Source organism: Daphnia magna, linkage group LG7, assembly GCF_020631705.1.
Source record: "Daphnia magna isolate NIES linkage group LG7, ASM2063170v1.1, whole genome shotgun sequence".
NCBI lineage: Eukaryota > Metazoa > Arthropoda > Branchiopoda > Diplostraca > Daphniidae > Daphnia > Daphnia magna.
In genome coordinates this window covers 943102-960958 of record NC_059188.1, presented here as the reverse complement: position 1 = coordinate 960958, position 17857 = coordinate 943102, and the positions used below count along the sequence as shown (strand labels likewise).

Here is a 17857-nt window from a genome sequence, read left to right as displayed (position 1 = left end):
TGGCACAGCCTTAAAGAAAAAAAGAAAAACAAAGATGAGGGTTTTGAGGGTAGGGAGTCGAAGGGTGTGGGTTGGAGAGAAGTTACTTAACCTTCGGGCGCTGATCGATATTGTCGTAGATTGAAAACTGAACATTTCATATGGGAAGCATTAAGTTGATTATAAATAATGTGTGGTGTTTATGCGGGTTTTGTATGCGGAATGGAGCGGACGATATATTTATATATATATTTTTAGTACCTTCCGGTTCACTTTCACTTCTAAGTTATGTACACAATAGCCGTTGGCTGCTCCAGTGTTCCTCCCCTTTCTCCCGTCTTCTTTTTATGTTTTCACCGTAAATGTATTCCATTTAATGGTGGGGCGACGAATAGAGTAGACCGGAAGGCACTAGCGACAACCTCATCTCCTCTCCTCTTCCATTTGCAAGATGACGGTTTACTATTTTTTCTTTCTTTTTTTTTATTTTCGTTGTCGTTTTGTTGACGGCAGTTTTGTGTATTTGTGCGACAGTAGCGCGACAGTGGCGGTTGCGTTTATGTGTCCGAGAAGTCGTTCTTTTTTTAAACACTAGATGGCGTTTTGTTTCATCGCCGGTGCGAGCGCTCATATCACAGTTTACTAACGGTAGATGGCGATGTTGTTGATTGCTCACACGAGCTATAGATGGCGTTTTGTTGGTTTTAAAAGTAATCGCTAGATGGCGCTATAAGTTTTTTTCCGTCCGCATTTGCTTTCGGAGACCATCAGTGCGTGAAGAGGGAATCAAACAAAGACAAATAAAACAAAGGAAATTTGACGGGGAAAACTAGTGCGTCAAACGAGAGATAATGTTTGAATTGCAAGTCAACTTGAATCGAAAATGGAGGATGCGGGTAGCATTTGATGCTTTTATCATAGTCATAAATGTACTCCTTTGTTTCCAAACGTCATTGGGGAGCACTTTGAAAAGATTGCAATTTGCGAAATCGATGTAAATAGTTGAGTAGGTCTCCAAGACCAACCAACGATGGTATCCGGTTCATATTTTCAAATATTGCCACCATTCTACATCCATTTTTTTTTTTTTTTCATTTTCCTCTTCCACTTGTCCCACTTTTTCCTGATGGGGTTTTCAGAGCGATTAAAAAGTGTGCATGTCACACAACGACCGAACCCGATCTGCTGCCAGATAAATTCAATAAATAAAATTCGATAATAACAAGTGGAGCCATCTGATGATGCGGACTGCCAGATGAGATCGATGGCGATTGTCGACGGGGGGGGGGACGGGACGATTATATTCTCGGTGAACACTAACTAGAACGACTACTTCTATTAGAGATGGCCGTATTGAATTTTCGGGATAGGCGAGAGCGGCACTAGACGTTTATTGATCTCCCTTTTCGTGTCGGACGTGGACGGGACGGCACTTCCTGTTGCGAGAAAGAAGAGGGGCGGGGCGCTGGCAAAGTGAAGAGGCGGAATGAAGAGGATGTTTAAACAAAAAAATAAGGGATAGTGAAGCAGGGACCGTGCGTTTCTAAAAGACAAGTAGCTAAACGTACCCAAGCGCACGGCTGTTTTGTAGCCACTGTATAATTAGGGGAGCGAACTATCTCTCTCATTTCTGAAAACTCGGAAGAAAACAATTTGAAGGAAGCGCAAGAGCATCTTGAAAAATGGATGAAGAGTTTTCTTTAATGGAAACCGTATAGACTTTGCTTGTCTTTCAGTAGTATTGTACACACCATCGTTTCTCTGAATTTCCCCAGTTTTGTTTAAAGTTTGCCACATTATTAAAAAGAGAATTGAAAAAAAGAGGGAAATAATAGAAACGATGGTGGGGCTCTTGTTTCCTCCAATTAATCGCTCATTGGTCAAATGAAGTGTAACCGTTAGTAGCAGCTTCCACACGGCATTTTAAAATCCTTAAACAAATTGACATCGCCTTAAAAACAGAAAAAAAAACATTTGAATTTCTTTTTGCGACGTAGATGAAATTTTTTATTATTTTTTTTAAATCCCTTCTTAAAAGCCGTGGCCTTTAACGAATCAGGAAAGCTGCAAATAAATTCTTGAAATCGATCCCTTTCCATGCGTCTTGTGCCGTGCTTTCGCGAAACATGTTGACGTGATGCTGCGCGATGCTTTTCGTAGCGAACGAAACCAACCGAACCGATCTCTCCGGCAAAGAGGTTGGCTGATGGTATACATACTCGATGTGTACTTGTGTACATGTTTGCTTTCCTATTCAACCTCGGTTCCAACCGCAAAGATGTTGTTGCGTCATTGAACTTTCCGCCCCCCCCCCCCCCTTCACTCAGTGTCAGCTGTCGTAACCTTCGGCTGTTCTAATCTGTACCAATCCGAATGCATTTGCCACATTTTATTTTTTTTTATTTACATTTTTATCTCGTCGTAAATGTTTAACGACATGTTTTGTTTTTCTTTTTTTTTCGTGCAAAAAATCACGGTGGAAAGGTGTAGGGAGGGATGTCATATTTAGGTCACACGCCACGGACAATTTTGTGTGTGTGTATGCGCTTTAGGGTGGCATGCAAGTCAAAATGGGGGAGTGTCTTTGTTTTTGTTGTCACGTTGGCCCTCGACACAATATATTACCGGTATTATGTTCGGGGGGCACTCTTTCTCTCTGCGAGTGAGACATGAAAGGCCAAGTTGGTCGAGCGGAAATATTTCCAATCACGAAACTTTCACGCCCGTTCGAATGCTATCTCGGATATGCCAAGAGATTCTTGCCGGTGTGTAGATCAATGTGTGTGCTGCGTTTGTATTTGGTCTTGTTCTATTCCCTGCGCCGTACCGAGCGTTTCAAATTTATATTTTTTTATTTTTAAAATGTCGGATTTTTTTTATAAACAATTTTTATTGATCGGATATTGTCATGAACGATATTCATGCCGCGTTTTCTCTATCATTGTGCATGGATGATAATAATAGCAAACAAGAACGAAAAAGAAAAAAAGGTGATGGGATCCAATGTCCGTTGCCACCGGATGATGATGATCCCGCGGACGGCTGAAGCCGTTTGGGTCTCCAAGAGAAACGACACAAAAGCTCCGGGCGGTTGGTTGGGGAGGGGCTAAACATGGCTGCATGGCGTTATATTTCCGACTCGCGTGTGTGCATCGTCATCGACGTAGCAAAGAATCTCGAGTCAAACTGAAATGGAACTTTGATCATTTGGGTTTTGTTGTCATTGAGCCGCCATTTCATCATGTGTCTGTTTTTGCTGTCGCCTACAAAAAAGATATGGTCGTTGTTCTAATTAAAAAAAAAAAAAATGATGATAGAGTGTGGGTGCTGGGAGGGGGGGATAAACAAAATGGCGACTAACTTGCGATGACGGATCTTGTTTCTTTGCGACTTTTCCTCTTTTTTTCTTGTATCGCATTTCCCTTCGTCGAAGATCATCAAGGACTCAGGTGGGCAAGCACACAAACTGTGCGCAGACATTCAGCGCCAATCATTTGTCTTTTCTTACGTCGTCGTTGAGCAACTGGAATAAGGAAATAGCGGCCAATTATTGCACGTATTTCTTAATAATTCAGGTGTTTTTTTTTTTTTTGTTTTTTCTCTTTCCCTCTTATTAATTTCCGAGACATTGTCGCCGCATTTTTGTTATGTACGCAGTGGATGGATAACCTTCACATTATCCAAAGACCTTGTCTTCTTTTTTCCTTTTGTTTCCAAATACTTTATTTATTACTTAACTTTTTCAGAACGGAAATTGGATCTGTGAAATTGAAAAGCCAAGTTCATAAAGATATTGTATTTTCTATCGGCTAAGAATTGTGGACATTTTTTCTTTTCTTTTATTTCTTCCCCTCAAAAGAAATGAAAAGGTATACCGTATAATACGTGTACCATCTTTCGAAAAATGGAAGGAGCGCAGGCGTAGCCGCCTCCCCCCCTGTTTGCACGGCAGTATATATACATGCATCCCCCGGTCATGTAGTGGACGTTCAGGTTGGAGAGCGAACGGAAGCGTCGCTTGAATCGTTGATCTTCCTTCCTGTTCATTGTTCTTAAAAACAACACCTTACGTAACCAGTTCGGTGTCGTATTTATTTCACTTGAAAAAACAAAAGGGGACGGTTCAAATACGAAGGCAGTTGACTTTGTAGCCTAAGGCGTGATCGCAGTGTCCCGCGGGAAAAGACCACCCCTCCCCCCTTTAAAAAAAAACCGAAAACGAGTTGAAATCAAAATGTCGTCTTTTTCTTCGTGTTCTTCGCCCTTGTTGCTCTTCAAGAGCAAATCTTTCCGTCGACCCCGAAACACATCGGGTTCGCCAACAAGAGCTTTGGGCTCTGCGGACGGCGCGGCCGCCAGCGGAGGCGCGGGACCTTCGTCGTCATCGTCGGAATGCGATCCGCCGCACAGGTTGCGACGCGTCTTTACCACTCACGCTTGCCGTAGGCGTCCAGCCGAGGTGAAATCGCTGGGGCCCGTTGCAGGTCACGCGTCGCCCATCCAATTTAGGCGGATGACTTCGTTGATGAAGAAACCGCTGGGCATTGCTCACTCGGTTCCTCTCGGTGTACCGTTGAACTTCAACAGGTTAGCGCGATGATCTTTCACGCCCCAAAAAAATACGAAGAAAGTTTAAATCCTGATTTAATTCAATTTTTTGATGTTATTTTTTTGCGCTTTTTTTTGTTTTAAACGAATTTGAATTTCATTCTCCTTACTTAATCTTTGAATGGAACGAACCCACACACGAAGGCCTTTTTTTCCCCTCAATAATTTTGAAGTCTTTAAAAAACAAATTTCCAATTGGATAGACAAATTCCCCGCTGTCGCTCATGTGTCGTATCGGCCATTTCACATATTGAAGGGGAACTCTTTAAAAAGAAAAAAAGGCGGGAGGATGGATCGATGCATTGAAGATTTACCTTCTTTTCGTGTGTGTGTGTTGCTGAAAGAGAGTTTTCAATCAAGGATCCGTCGATCCCCATCATGCCTTAGTGAAAAGAAATGACAGAGTCCAACCATCTGCTCTGCTTCGAGCCAGAACATTAAATGCCTGTAACCAACACACACACGAAAAAAAAAAGAGAGAAATCTTTCTCTTCTTTTCTATAGAATTTCAACGTTTATGAGCGAATCAATGGCGGTGGGAAAGTGAGTCTGGGAGGGCAACGACTTTTCAAGAATTCTTTCCAGACTTTTGTGTTTCGTGATGGAAATGGTTCGTTCCTTTTTATAATTTCGAATTTTTTTTTCTCGTCCAATTATGGACAAAAGGTTGACCGATTCCAGGGATTGAAAATAAATGACATTGAAAATAGATCCTTTTTTTTTTTTTTAAATAAATATTTTGTTTTGCTTCGCGTTCTCTTGTTATGTTCATACTCTCTAAGAAATATGTCGGGAAAAAATTCCGAGATTACATTTCGGTACATTTTTTCCGATATACTTGGTGCCAGAGGCCTTGCCTAATTACCTAACTGATTTTTTATCTTAGCAATGGGGGACATTTTTGTTTGTATTGTTGATGTAAGAATGAAGGATTACGAAAGGGGTGCATACCCCCTCCCTAATTTAGGGTAATTTAGTAAAGGTAAACCGACAATAGCATTCGGATTAGCACTGTTGGACGTTGATTACCGAGTTGTTTCTCGCTAAAAATCCCGACATGTTTCTTAGAGAGTAGATAATACGATATCGCTTCAGGGTTATCGCTGTGCACGGTCCGAGAGTTAATCCGAGACAGTTTTTTTCATTTATATTCTCTCAGTTTGTTTGTTTGTTTGATATTTTCTGAGAAAGATCTTGTCAGCTGGACAATTGTTTCCCTACAAGGAAATGACCACATTCGTCATTTCTTTAAAGGGGGGAAACGAGTCTCGTTAATGATGTCATGAACTTACCTTTTTTTTGTGTTACCTTTTGATATTTTGGTCTTGATTGAATCTGAAAGGGAAAGGGTTTTTCTTAATTATTTCTGCCATTTTTATTGTTCTTTCTTTGTTAAACGGAGTTCGATTGCGTGTCGCCTATGAAGAAATAAAAAAAGAATCAGACCGACATGTAAGAATATGCTGCCCCCCCTATATGAATCCATGTTTAAAACGAAACAAATTGAGGCAGTTGCGTTGTGTTTGCTATGACGGTGCAAAAAACACAAAACAAACATCGAACGTTATAAAAGGATTTGAAAAGAAAAAAAAAAAACAAACAAAATGCAGCGAAGGTTGTCTAGTTTTTCAGGTTAAACATCAAATCATTTTTGACACTATTCGCTTTTCAAACTAGAACAATCGACTAAAATTATATGCCTGTCGACCATATTGTGTTGTCTCTCTTATTGACTGGAGACTATATTAATAATTAAGTACGCGCTATTGTTTCTCTTGGTTGCGCAGTTGGGGGGATTTGCCGCTTGATTGAAACAACAGTTCAATTTTCGCCGATGACGTGATGTGGTGAAAAACGAGTTGTTTCTTTCTTTTAATTCAAGCGAATTGCACTTGATAATGGCTGATTCATCCCAAATAGATTTCCTCGCCTTTTCATGTCCCGCCCCCCCCCCTCCTCACCAAGTTTGGTACCCTTTTATGTCCTCCCCCCCCTTTTTTGTTTGTTTGTGTGTTTTTGTGTTTTACTTCGTTTTTTGCTTGTAAAAGCGGACCAATGGTCGTATTCCGTGTTGACCCGTGCGATTGCCGGTGAACGCAATCCCGTTGCTCAGTCGTATAACTCTGCACCTTTTTAAAAAAAAAAAAAGAAAAGGCGTAAACTCCCCACCCATAAGTACTCACAAGCAAATAAGAAAAAGAATCGTGAAAGAAACAAGGGGTGGCCCAACCATAGGGATCCATTAACGCGGCGTTTTTTCTTTTTTTTTGCAACGATCCTTAGCCATCCAGGCCCAACAACATCCATTATGCGCTATAGTTTGAACTGATGTCTATAACATGGTTGCATGTAGTAAAAAAAAAAAAAAAAGGCGCGTTCCCTTGTTTTCCGTCTTCGTTAGAGTTTCTTTTCTCATAAAATAAAATCCTTCAAAAGTAAAGAAAAAAAAAATGTTTTTTTCCCCGTTGAAACAGAATACACTTGTTGTATTATTTAATGATGTAGGGTGACGAAACCTGAGGGGCATATATACATGTACAGAAAAAAATGAAGACGGATTTTATTATCGTTTCATCGATTGCGCAATAGTGATAATTATTGTAGGTTTCCTTGTTGGGCGCGCATAAAAGGGGGAAATGCGTTCGCCCTCAATAGACCGAAGTGTTGAGGGCGATGATGCGCGACGGGATGTAGCCGCAAATGGTTTCGCTGTCGGCCAAGTAAGGCACGGTGACGTGATGGATGAAGGCCCTGCCGTGAGCTAGGGCCGACACGAGCACCTTCTTCTTGAGCGACATTGTGCGGCAGAGATTCTGCGAATGGCTGTAGTAATGGCACTCTACATCAGCCCAGCACAGCCATCCGCAGTCTTCTCTATTGGATTTGCGTTCGCCGATGATTCGGATGAGACCTTTGTCGTCGTCGACGAGTTCGTTGTCTTCGTAACGATCGCGCACGGGCCCGTCTTCGTCGTAAAAGTCGCAGTTGAACGACCACTTGACTTGGCCGCCGAATTCGCCGTCTTCCCAATTCAAAGCCGCCACGGACGTTGACAAATAAAAGACGATCGAAACGTAAACGAAACGCGCTGGTTTCATTTTTTTTTGTTTCCTTTTAAACGACGATTCAATAAACACGAAAACAACAACAGCAACAGTTGAATTCAAAAACAAGAAAGGTGTTTACTAACAAAAAAAAAAAACTAAAACAAAAGAATCTCAAGTGAATGAGATGCTCTCTCTTCAGCTACTAATGAACTGTGCGCGGCGAATAGCCGGTCGCATTTATTTATGCTCTCTCTCTTTTTGTGTCTCTGTTTGAAAACAACTACAACAAAAAGAACAATGTTGGACATTTCTTGGAAAACACGCAACAACAAAAACACAGTTGGGTTACTACCGTGCACTCTCCTCGGGCTGATTGGAACGCGCTAGTTCTCTGGCGTGTTATTTTGTGGGGGGAGGGGACTGTAGAAGACGATAATTATTACTATGGCACGGCCTATATAAGGCAGGAGGGATCCGTACAAATGTGGGTTGATGAGCGGCCCAAATAAAAGTGTAGGAATGCGGTTGTTATTCAATTTTTTTTTAAATCATATTTTTTTCTATTTGATAAAAAAAAAAAAAGATGTACGACAGGTTTTCTCTCCATGAAAAGTAGGGTTTTTGTTGTTGCGAGGCGTAGTTTCGAAATGATTAGTAATTGTTTTATTTATTTTTGTGAACCTTGTAATACGGGAGATGACGTCATGATTGAGAAAACTGGTTTTCTATTTTGAAAAAGAAAAACAATTAAATGGTTGATGTCTACATTGCGTCTGTTGTGGACTCTTTTTCTCGCGGCATTTGAGTATACGAATGTATTTTGAATGAAGGCAAAGTTCAACGTCCAATGGTCCACTTTCTTTGTCGTAACTAGAGGCGACAATTTCGACAGCAAAGAAATAATGATGATGATTAAAACATCAAAATTAACATTGGTTGTTGTTGTTGTCATCTGTTTGATCCGGATAGAAAGCGTAAACTGATTTTTTCACGCATTTCTAACGGCCTTTGACTGCACAATAAACTTATTTTATTATTCAGATTTAATGGTGGCTACTGACGATCAGCGCAGAAGAAGGAAAAGAAAATGTGAAAAGCAACTCGTTATTCCCTTTTATTTTATTTTATTTTTTTAAATAATTTTAATTTTTTTTTTTACTGAGATGCTCCTCCTTCGGCACGTGTCTGATATGTCCCACGTATTTTTTGTTTTCGCGGAAGAATTTTGGCCATTATTTTCTAGATGGAAATCTCTTACTCGTTAAAAAAAAATTATTGTTGCATATAGTCAAGCGGGATTTTCCCCAAATTACACAATTCTATTATAATCGAATTGCATGTAAATGTGAAACTTGTTTTTTTTTGGGGGGAGGGTGATCTAAACTTCAGAAATACCCACCGCCTTATTATCTCAAATGGGGACGCATGCGTATTTTTTAAATAATTTTTGATCGGCATTGATGCGATGTACACGCGCGAGCAAAGCATACCGAAACCTGTTTTTTCCCTCTTTTTATTTTTATTATCACCGCGCCATTGTCAAATAATTTCTAAACAAACAAACAAACAAAAAAATCGATATTTGTTGTTGTTGTTGTTGTTCATTTTCTTTGTTAATAAGCGCAACGACGAGGGTGGCAAAGGTGAAAATCTGTTGCAATGTCCTACGGAAAACACGCCACTCGTCTTCAACGGGTTATCGAAAGATGTTTTGCATCCCGGTGATAAACTCCGCCCTCTTTCGAAATCAACGAAAGTGGAATGTTTGCACTTTGTTTTTGTTTTTTTTTAATCCTTTTTCTATTTAAAAAAAAAAAAAAAACGAGTCTCCTCTTCCACGTGTGGTGGCATTATTTTTTGGTTTGCCATTTTTGATTGCCGAGATTGAATTTTTAAAAATTCAAAAGAAAATTTGTTTAGAATTTTGTCATCCTCGATATCCCAACGTCGATTGTCACGATCGTTCGTGATTTTAGGCGAACAGTCGAGTGAAATGCTTTTTATCCCAATCTTCAATCTCTTTTTATCTGTTTGGCTTTGATTATCGATTGATATCTTCATTCATCTTTACAAGTAGAAATTATCCTTAAATAAACTCGCTTTTTATTTTTATTTTAAATTGCGCAATTGACGTATGGACGGGGAAATTTGCGATTCGCATGCAAATGTTTTCAATGCAGCGATTCGTTTGATTGCGTTGCGAATTGAAGTGGTCAATCGGGTTTGGCGCGCGCATCCTTTTCAACAGTCTCTTTTCTCTCTATTCTCATTTTGAAGTTGTTGTTTTGTTTTTTTTCTTCGAAAATTTGTACCGTTTCGAAAGTTAGCCATAATTATTTATTATATAATAATATATATATATAATATAATATATAATGTATTATATTATAATTATGAAACGTAATTCCCCCCCCCCCTGTCCGCCGAGCAAAAAGATCGGACAGTTCATTGGCTTTTCGTTCATTTCTGTTTACCGAAAATCGATTAAAATCAGACAACGATCCGAAAACACGGTGGCCTTTCAATCAGGAATCACGCACGGTCACGCACTCTGCGTCAAAGAGTACGAATTTTCCACCTGCCCATTCCCATTCGTTTGATTGTCTTTACGCTGTCGCGTCTCTTAAATTCGCGTTATGTGTATATATATATATATATATTTTTAATTCCTTGATTTGTCTCGTTTGAATTTCGCGCAATATGACACCTCGCTTGCGTGACCTTGTAACTAAGCGACGTTGTCATATTTCTGTATCCAAATCGATACGAAATTCTTAATTGGGAAAGGGCTACTAAATGCTAATTGCGTGTCAACTGATACTCGAAGGCAAATTTATGAATTTATTTTTTTTTTTCAGAAATTAAACCGGATAAATGCTAAAATAACCTTGAAATTTGTTGATAGCGTTGAAACTTGAAGAAAAAAAAAAAAAACCAACCAGTTTACGTGTTATAACGTGAAACACATCTGTTGGAAGGTGTGGTTCTTGCCGGGAGTTCTTTCCCCACCTCCAACCTCCCCCCAAATTAGGCCATCGGTGATTGTGAATTTGATTATCATAATTTGTCTTGTTTCAGCTAAAATCAATCCGCTTCACTTCTGATTTTTTGTTGTTGTTGCTGTTCCTTCAGTTTTTTTTTTTTTTTTTTTGCTTTGCTTTGCTTTGCTTTTATTAAACTGTTGACGAGGAAGCGTTTTGGCCTGTTTTATTATAGAGAGAAGTCTCTACTGAATTCTAGTTTTGAGTTTGTGAATGTTGATGGAGATATTGTGGTTTTTTTTTCTTTTCTTTCAAACGAACAAAAAAAGATATCGCAGGGGAAATTTAATAATTTTGCTCTGATTATTGGAGAAAATTCGAGTTTTGAAGAATAGCCGCCAGGGGAGCGGTATGGCTTTTGTTTTGATTTGTAGATAGCGTAAAGCTTAATTACGGGTACTAATTAGCGTAGGCAGAAAGAGCTATTCATAGCATTGCAAACTGTAATCCTTTTCATTTTTGGAGATTTAAAAAAGAAAAGAAAAATTGAACGTCTTGACAAACTTTGACGACTTTAATGACATAACGAGAAAAGAGAGCAAACTAATTGAAGGTTGTTTAAATGTGGAGGGTTGGGTCACCTTGCCTTTGGATATTAGACGCCCAAAAGGAAACTGTTTTTCTTTCAAACAGAACAAAAAATGATTTCCAGGCCAAAGAAAATTTTGCTCTCCTTTTCCCGTTTAATTCGGAGAAAATTCGGAATAGCGTCCTTTGAAATGGATGTCTCGTTTGAAGGTTGATTTCACCCCCTTTTCTTCTATTCCGTCCGTTACACAGCGCCAATCATCGCCGTGTTGTGCGAACGCGTCATTTAACAATTTGGGCAGCCAAATTTGCTGAAATGAGAAATTCAAATTATCGGCTGTCGAGTGTACGCGCGATGAAGTGATACGTCGGTCGATGTGACGTTGAATTTGGAACGCGCGACTGGAGAAAAATCTCATTACAAAAAAAAAGAAAAGAAAATTACAGATGAGACGAGCATTTAAAGGCCACTGTTGCATTTAATTTTAAAAAAGAAAAAGGTGTGGGTTGTTAAATTCAGGATTAATCTGTTGGCTTCAACTGTGTTTGAGTTAACCGTCTGGAACAGAGGTGAAACGATGTTTTTTTTTTATTTTGCTACCCGTCACAGAATGTTCGGCTGACAGCGCGCCATGGCGGCTAAACAAATGAGTTTCTGTCACTAATTAAAGTTACCTCTTTTAAATACCGAAATCGTGGCATCTGATATCATTTCTTTCTAAAATGGCATTCTAATTTTGGGTCATTTCAATAAAAGAAAACTTTGGACGCGTCGACATGCGGACGATCGCTCGATGACATATTTGAAAAAATCAATAGAGCGACGTGGAATTATTTCTGAAAGCATATAGAGAGCTGCCATTGGTCCAGTTCATTTCTTTTGCTGGGCTCCATTTCCAGCTGGAGGCGGTTGGTGCATTCTGACACGACTCCAACAAATTCCTCCGCACATTGTCTTTTTCAGCCTTTAAGGGGTTGCAATGAAAAAGGATATTATCACGGTACGACCCCCTATTCAAATTGAAATATTCATTCGACCCTTTTTGTGTGTGTGTCCGTAGAAAAGAAAAAAATAATAGAAGGAATGATTCAATAGACACTTAGATCGAATGCAAAATGGATGAAGAAGGGCGGATCAATCCGGATAGGCTTTAAAAAAAAGCTTAAAAAAGTTTTGCATTTTGCGAGTGCGCCAATGTTCGCCACTTTAAGGGACTCTGAAGCAGAGTGGAATAATGTAGAGGACAGTTAAAACTGTTGATTCGGTTTTTGACGTCAGCTTTGCCGATGGATTTGTGTGTTTCGAACGGCATTTTGAAGCTCTTGAATCGCATCTGTTCGGTTGAATATGGGATCAAAATGATTAGCATGTCCTAGTTAACAGTTTTTCGGGTAATGTCCAACTTGTTTGCGTCACCTTCATGTCAGTTTTGCTGTTTTGAATACGGTACATGTTGGGAGAACTTTGAATGTCGTAGTCAATTTATGTGTCCTAACTAGGGCACAACTTGGTTTTGCCGGGCGTCCTATTTTGAAAAAAAAAAAAACGAATTGGGCCAATTTTGAACTTCAGGACAAATAATTAATCGCCAATTCTTGCCCTTTTACGTACTGCCACTCGATCCATCAACTCTTTCGCCTTCTCGTCGTGCACTTTGATTTTTTTGAATCTTCCGCACAATACGAGTTTTCCGTCTTATTATTATTTGTGTGTCTGTAACGCTCACTGTTGTGCAATAGCATTTCGTTTCTCCAAGGGCCACTTGTTTTGCGAGGGAACTCATTTTCATCAGAAAAAAGCATAACAAATGAGTTCCTTTAGGAAGGACTTGACGTGTTCCACTTGTCTCTGATCGTGGCCGGCTAACACGCCCATGGTAACAAGCTAAAATATGTATTTAAAAAAAAATGCATTAAATGTAATTAAATGTGGGTGGGGGGGGGGGAAAGGGGCAAGTACTTGCCATTGCATACCTGGAAATGTACACGTAATTGATGCGTCACAGGTGTTTTGCAACTGCGTGAAAAGGACGGCTGGACCGTTTGATTGCAACTTTGTTGTGCGTGGGTAGGGGTTACCTAACGACAGATTTCCGGATGCTATGGGGTTCGGCAACTTCTTGCCTTTATCATTATTTTTGCATAATAAATGGATCATTTGGTTGTATTGTGAGCACAAAAGGAAACGATCAATAGCGAACTGATTGATAATGGCATTGAACAGTGACGATCGAATGTTGGACGAATTTTCTTTTGTGTTTTTAAGATTTTATTTTTTTCTCTTGTTCAGATGTTTACGTGGGAAGAGTAAGTGACGTCTTACAAGGTTCCAGTTTCTCATCCTTTTGGTTGTATTTAAAATTGAAACGTGTTTTTTTTTTTTTTTCTTGTTGAAATTCTTTTTTTTTTTAAACTTGGAATTGAATTTCCTGAAATTCAATCGCATTGTTTTCTTAGTTGTCATTAGAAATTAAAGAAGAAAAAAAGGATCAACTTGTTGGATGTCTGCAACAGTGTGTCAACGCCATGTTTTTCCCGATTATTCGAAACTAGCTAATTAATGTCAAATCGGGAAAAGGATGAACGACTTGAAATGTTTTGAATTTCCCGTTCGGTTGAAACGCGCACGAGCCCCCCCCCCCTTTTTTTTTGGAAGGCAAATCAGTCAATAAATCAGGCAGCCAGACCCAATTAGTCGTTAATGAACTCGTTTGTGGTATTCTAACGAGCCCCTCCAAATATCAAATTTTACGAATGGAAGGGGTTCCGTAAAAAAAAAATGTTGTTCTTTTATTTTCTCGTCCTTGTTTCTCAAATTCAAACGTTGATTGGCGACTTCGACATTTTCTAGAATGATGCAGCAAATGGCAGTGGCAGTTTAAGTGCGCCACATTCAAATTGAGATTTCCCTCTACTTCAATCGAATCCAAAATCAACTAGAAAGAAAAGGGGCACGTCTTAATGTGTTTCAATCAGTTTGGCAAAACTCTCTTCTCACGAGAGAGACGGTACTCGATCTGGTACGATAGCAACGATGTTTTCTCGTCATCGGTTGTTCTTAAACTGGCATCGAGTGGAATGTCGATTGCATTATTTGATTGAAAAATGCAAATTGATTAGAAAGCGCTTGTTAGACGAGCCTTTCTTCCCCGCCCTTTGTCGAAATGACACCACTCGAAAAATAAAATCAAAAACGACCTGCTTCGTTATCGTTTGACATTTCAGCCTTGATTGAACATTTGATTTCGATTGGAACTCGGCAGAGAGGGAAAAAATCTTTAAATAAACAATAGATTGGAGTCATAACATTAGGAGGGTCCCAGCAGTAGTATACCTTTTAGACACGCATGCGATGCGCCTTGGTATTAATTCAACACGTGGAAAACGGGTGGACCCGAAAAATGTCTTTCGTACGTGCTCCATTTTGTATTGTGTGGTGAATAGAAAACATTTCATTTGTTCCCCCGTTCTCCCCGTCCCTTCGTAACAAAAAAATAAAATTAAAGGCCAATCTGTAAATGGGACTTGAATCATTTCGTCGTTACTGCATCCCATTTTGTTGCTGTCGCTTATTTCCAACCGGATCTCCTTGTTACATCCGTCGGGGGGGGGGCTATTTCCGCTCGTATCGCTGTTACCTTTCATTAAATGTCGAATGATATCAAAAGGGTCGTGAACCGGAAAAGGCTTACGAGATCATCAAGTCCTTGTGATAAAACAGCGAATGGATTGATGCGTTTGATCCGATGATTCGTCATCTATTTTCAAACAAATAAAACGCGATTAAAAAAAAAAGAATTAAACTTAACCGAAAGGATTCGAGTTCATCTCTTCGTAAAGATGTCGCTCTGGGTCGTTGATGACAAAGTTTGAAAACAACTTTGATGAATCTGGCGAATGAAAACAGCAACTTTGGTGTATAATTGAACGAGAGCGGCCGTTAGTAGGTGGCGGCAGCTGGTCGTCACGCCATCCGCGGCTTAGCGCCAGAGGCTTCGGTACTTTACTGCGCTTTTAAATACTTTTGGCGCTAAACTTTTGTTGAGCGTCTTCTTTTGAAAATAGAAAAAACCGCAACAAGACGCTACCCCTTTATGGCCAATTATCCGCCGCTAGACGATCGCTAACTTTGTTGTAACAGCTATTCGTGTAAACGAGTTTTGCTGTGTTAATTGAAAAATGAAATTGTTTGTTTATATCGATGCCGCCATTGTGCCATGCGATTTTGTTTCACAGATTTGATTTATTTATTTATTTATTTTTTTTTTTTTTAAGTAGACGTTATCGTTTTCTTATGCAACCGGGTCGATTTTTGCTGGCGTCTTGGCAAATGTTGACACACAAATTGTCGATAGGGCATCGAACAAAAGGATATTGCGATCACTCTTCTTTTGTTTTTTAGGGGGTTGGGGGATCTTTTCTTTTAAGTTGAAGTTATTGCCCGATGAGCAAACAATTGCCAGAAGCTGTGTGTGTGTGTGTGTGTGTGTGTGTGGCAAATAAAGTGGGCGTGGCCTTGGTTGTCATGAAAACATTAAAAAGAAAGAATGATGAATTTTAAATCGTTTAACCTTTTTTTGACGAGTTTTCTTTCATCATTGGTTTGTTATTGTTGATTGAACAGCTTGGCGTCTTTATATGCAAATCCGCTGGAACACCGTCCGTTACGCAAATAATGCGTGGATGGTCTTTTTCCTCCCCCCCCCCCCGTTATTTTGATTGAGTTGCGAAAGAAATAGAACAAACACAAAGTGCGATGACCGCGGGAATAAAAAAAAAAATCCTTCACGTGAAATGGCAGATGGCGCGACTTGTTCAAATCCCATCCGTTTCCTATTTTGAGAAAACGGGATCTCTTTGCCCCCTGTTTCCTATGAACCCGGCTCTTGTGATGCGCTGCCGGATTGACGTTTGCATAGGAAGACGATCGCCAAACAGACACAAGTGATTCTTCCCTTCTTTTCCTCTTGGACGTCCAAAATGAATAAAGTGTTTGAAAAGATTGGGATACATTTGATTTTTGACCGACAAGCGCAAATCCGATTACTTAAGGAGCATCGTATGAGATTTATAAGGCGATTTTTCTTTTATTTTTCTTTTCTTTCAAAGAGTGGCCAAGTGGACGTCGTAGGGCATCAAAGCGACAAAGCCAAGTGGATCAAGTTCAGTTTTCACACACACACACACACACACACACGGCAAAGGAACAAAGATTTGTAAATCGGATAAAGGGCCACGACTTCGATCCATCGATCGATTGAAAATAATTTAAAAAGAAAAAAGAAGAAGAAGAAGAGTTTCCAATCAAGTGATTTGCATATTGGTATCGATCACGCATATTGAAGCTTAGGGCAGCACGTGATTGAAATGATGTGGAAAATGTCCTGATGCGACACTTAAAACGACGACGCGTCGACAATTTGAAATGAACTATTCAAGAACAATTGGGAGTTTGTTTTCTTTTTCTCTCTTCTTTGGTGTATCCGCACCGTTTGCAAATCCCGCAATTTGAATATACGGAGAGGAAGGAGAGAATCCCAAAGTTCGACGCAATTCCAGTGGGACACATCCAAGAGTTTGACTCTGCAATTGTTTTTTTCGTGCTCGAGTTGTTCCGGCCGACTTGGCCGCGGGACTTGCCAACGTGTTCCGTGTGTACCTTTTCTTTATTGCCAGCGTTTGATCTAATCGTCAGCCATTTAGCCTACGGCCGATCGGAATACGCGTGTGACTATTGTGAGGAGTAACTCGATTTGAAAAAAAAACAAAACAAACTATAGTGAAGAAAAAAGGCACGTTTGGATATTTTTTTTCCGGAGGGGGGAGGGAAGTTGGATTGGTCGACTGACAGTAATGATCTCCGTTTCCTTTATGCTGTTGTTTCTTAATTGGAGGGAGTAGAGTATTGGCAAAAGTCGAGTGGATGCCGGAAGCCAAAGAAGTTGAAATTATTATTGGCGTGGTCATTAAAAAAAAAAAAAAAAAGGAAAGGAAAGGAAGGAGAAGATCGATGAACGTCTCAAATGTATGCTTGGAAAATAAATTATCCGTTGAACACGAAAAACTTGTTGCGCGAAATTGAAATCGTTTTCCTTTCTGCTAGCGCCACCCAGCGAGCTTCAATTGAAGCTGTTGGAATGTTTTTGGAAATGGTTGTGGAAATGACTGCTAGATGGCGTTGTAGACTTGTGCGAACGACATTTCCCGTATAACGTAAAAGAAAGACAAGGGGAAAACAAAAACAAACAAAACTCTACTCAAATGGACCACTCGGTTCACGTGATTGATTAATTTTTCTTTTCTGATGACCTAAATAATAAAAATAAAAGTAGGCGACTAATTGTATATCATCCTCGTGACAGATTGCCAGAACTTGAAAGTAGAATTAGAAGTCGGTCACGAAAGTTTCTTTTTTTTTTTCTCTCTTCTTCTACTACTAATGTTGTTGCTGTTGTTGTTATTGTAACGTCATCTCATGAAATAATCAAATGCCCCCTATGAAAAAAAACAAAAACAAAAAAAACAAAAGTTGACAATTCTAGTCAGACCCGGTTAGATTGTTCGCTTTTCTCCCGCACCACTTTGAGACAAAATAGATTTTTCCAAAACAAAACGGGCTCTATCACTGAATTGAATCTAATTTGAGCTTTCCAC

The 17857-nt window shown here is 39.7% G+C and overlaps 2 protein-coding genes across 11 annotated transcripts in view; one reads left to right on the top strand and one right to left on the bottom strand.

Moving 5' to 3' along the window:
* LOC116927308 (GTPase-activating Rap/Ran-GAP domain-like protein 3) overlaps positions 1 to 17857 on the top strand; it is a 34707-nt gene that overhangs the window by 4829 nt on the left and 12021 nt on the right. For 3 of the 10 annotated variants that reach the window (XM_032934308.2, XM_032934307.2, XM_032934299.2), the window contains exon 1: positions 3964 to 4566. The exons of 5 other annotated variants lie outside the window; for them this stretch is intronic. In XM_032934308.2, the coding sequence (XP_032790199.1) occupies positions 4214 to 4566 (353 nt within the window). In that variant the 5' untranslated portion in view covers positions 3964 to 4213. Of the gene's footprint in view, positions 1 to 3962; positions 4567 to 17857 lie in introns of those variants that run through there. 2 more of the 10 variants (XM_032934306.2, XM_032934300.2) reach the window with 2 other exon arrangements.
* On the bottom strand, positions 7053 to 7982 carry LOC116934428. Its single transcript, XM_032941967.2, has one exon. It carries the CDS (start codon positions 7683 to 7685, stop codon positions 7236 to 7238), a length of 450 nt encoding a protein of 149 aa, XP_032797858.2. The 5' UTR covers positions 7686 to 7982; the 3' UTR covers positions 7053 to 7235.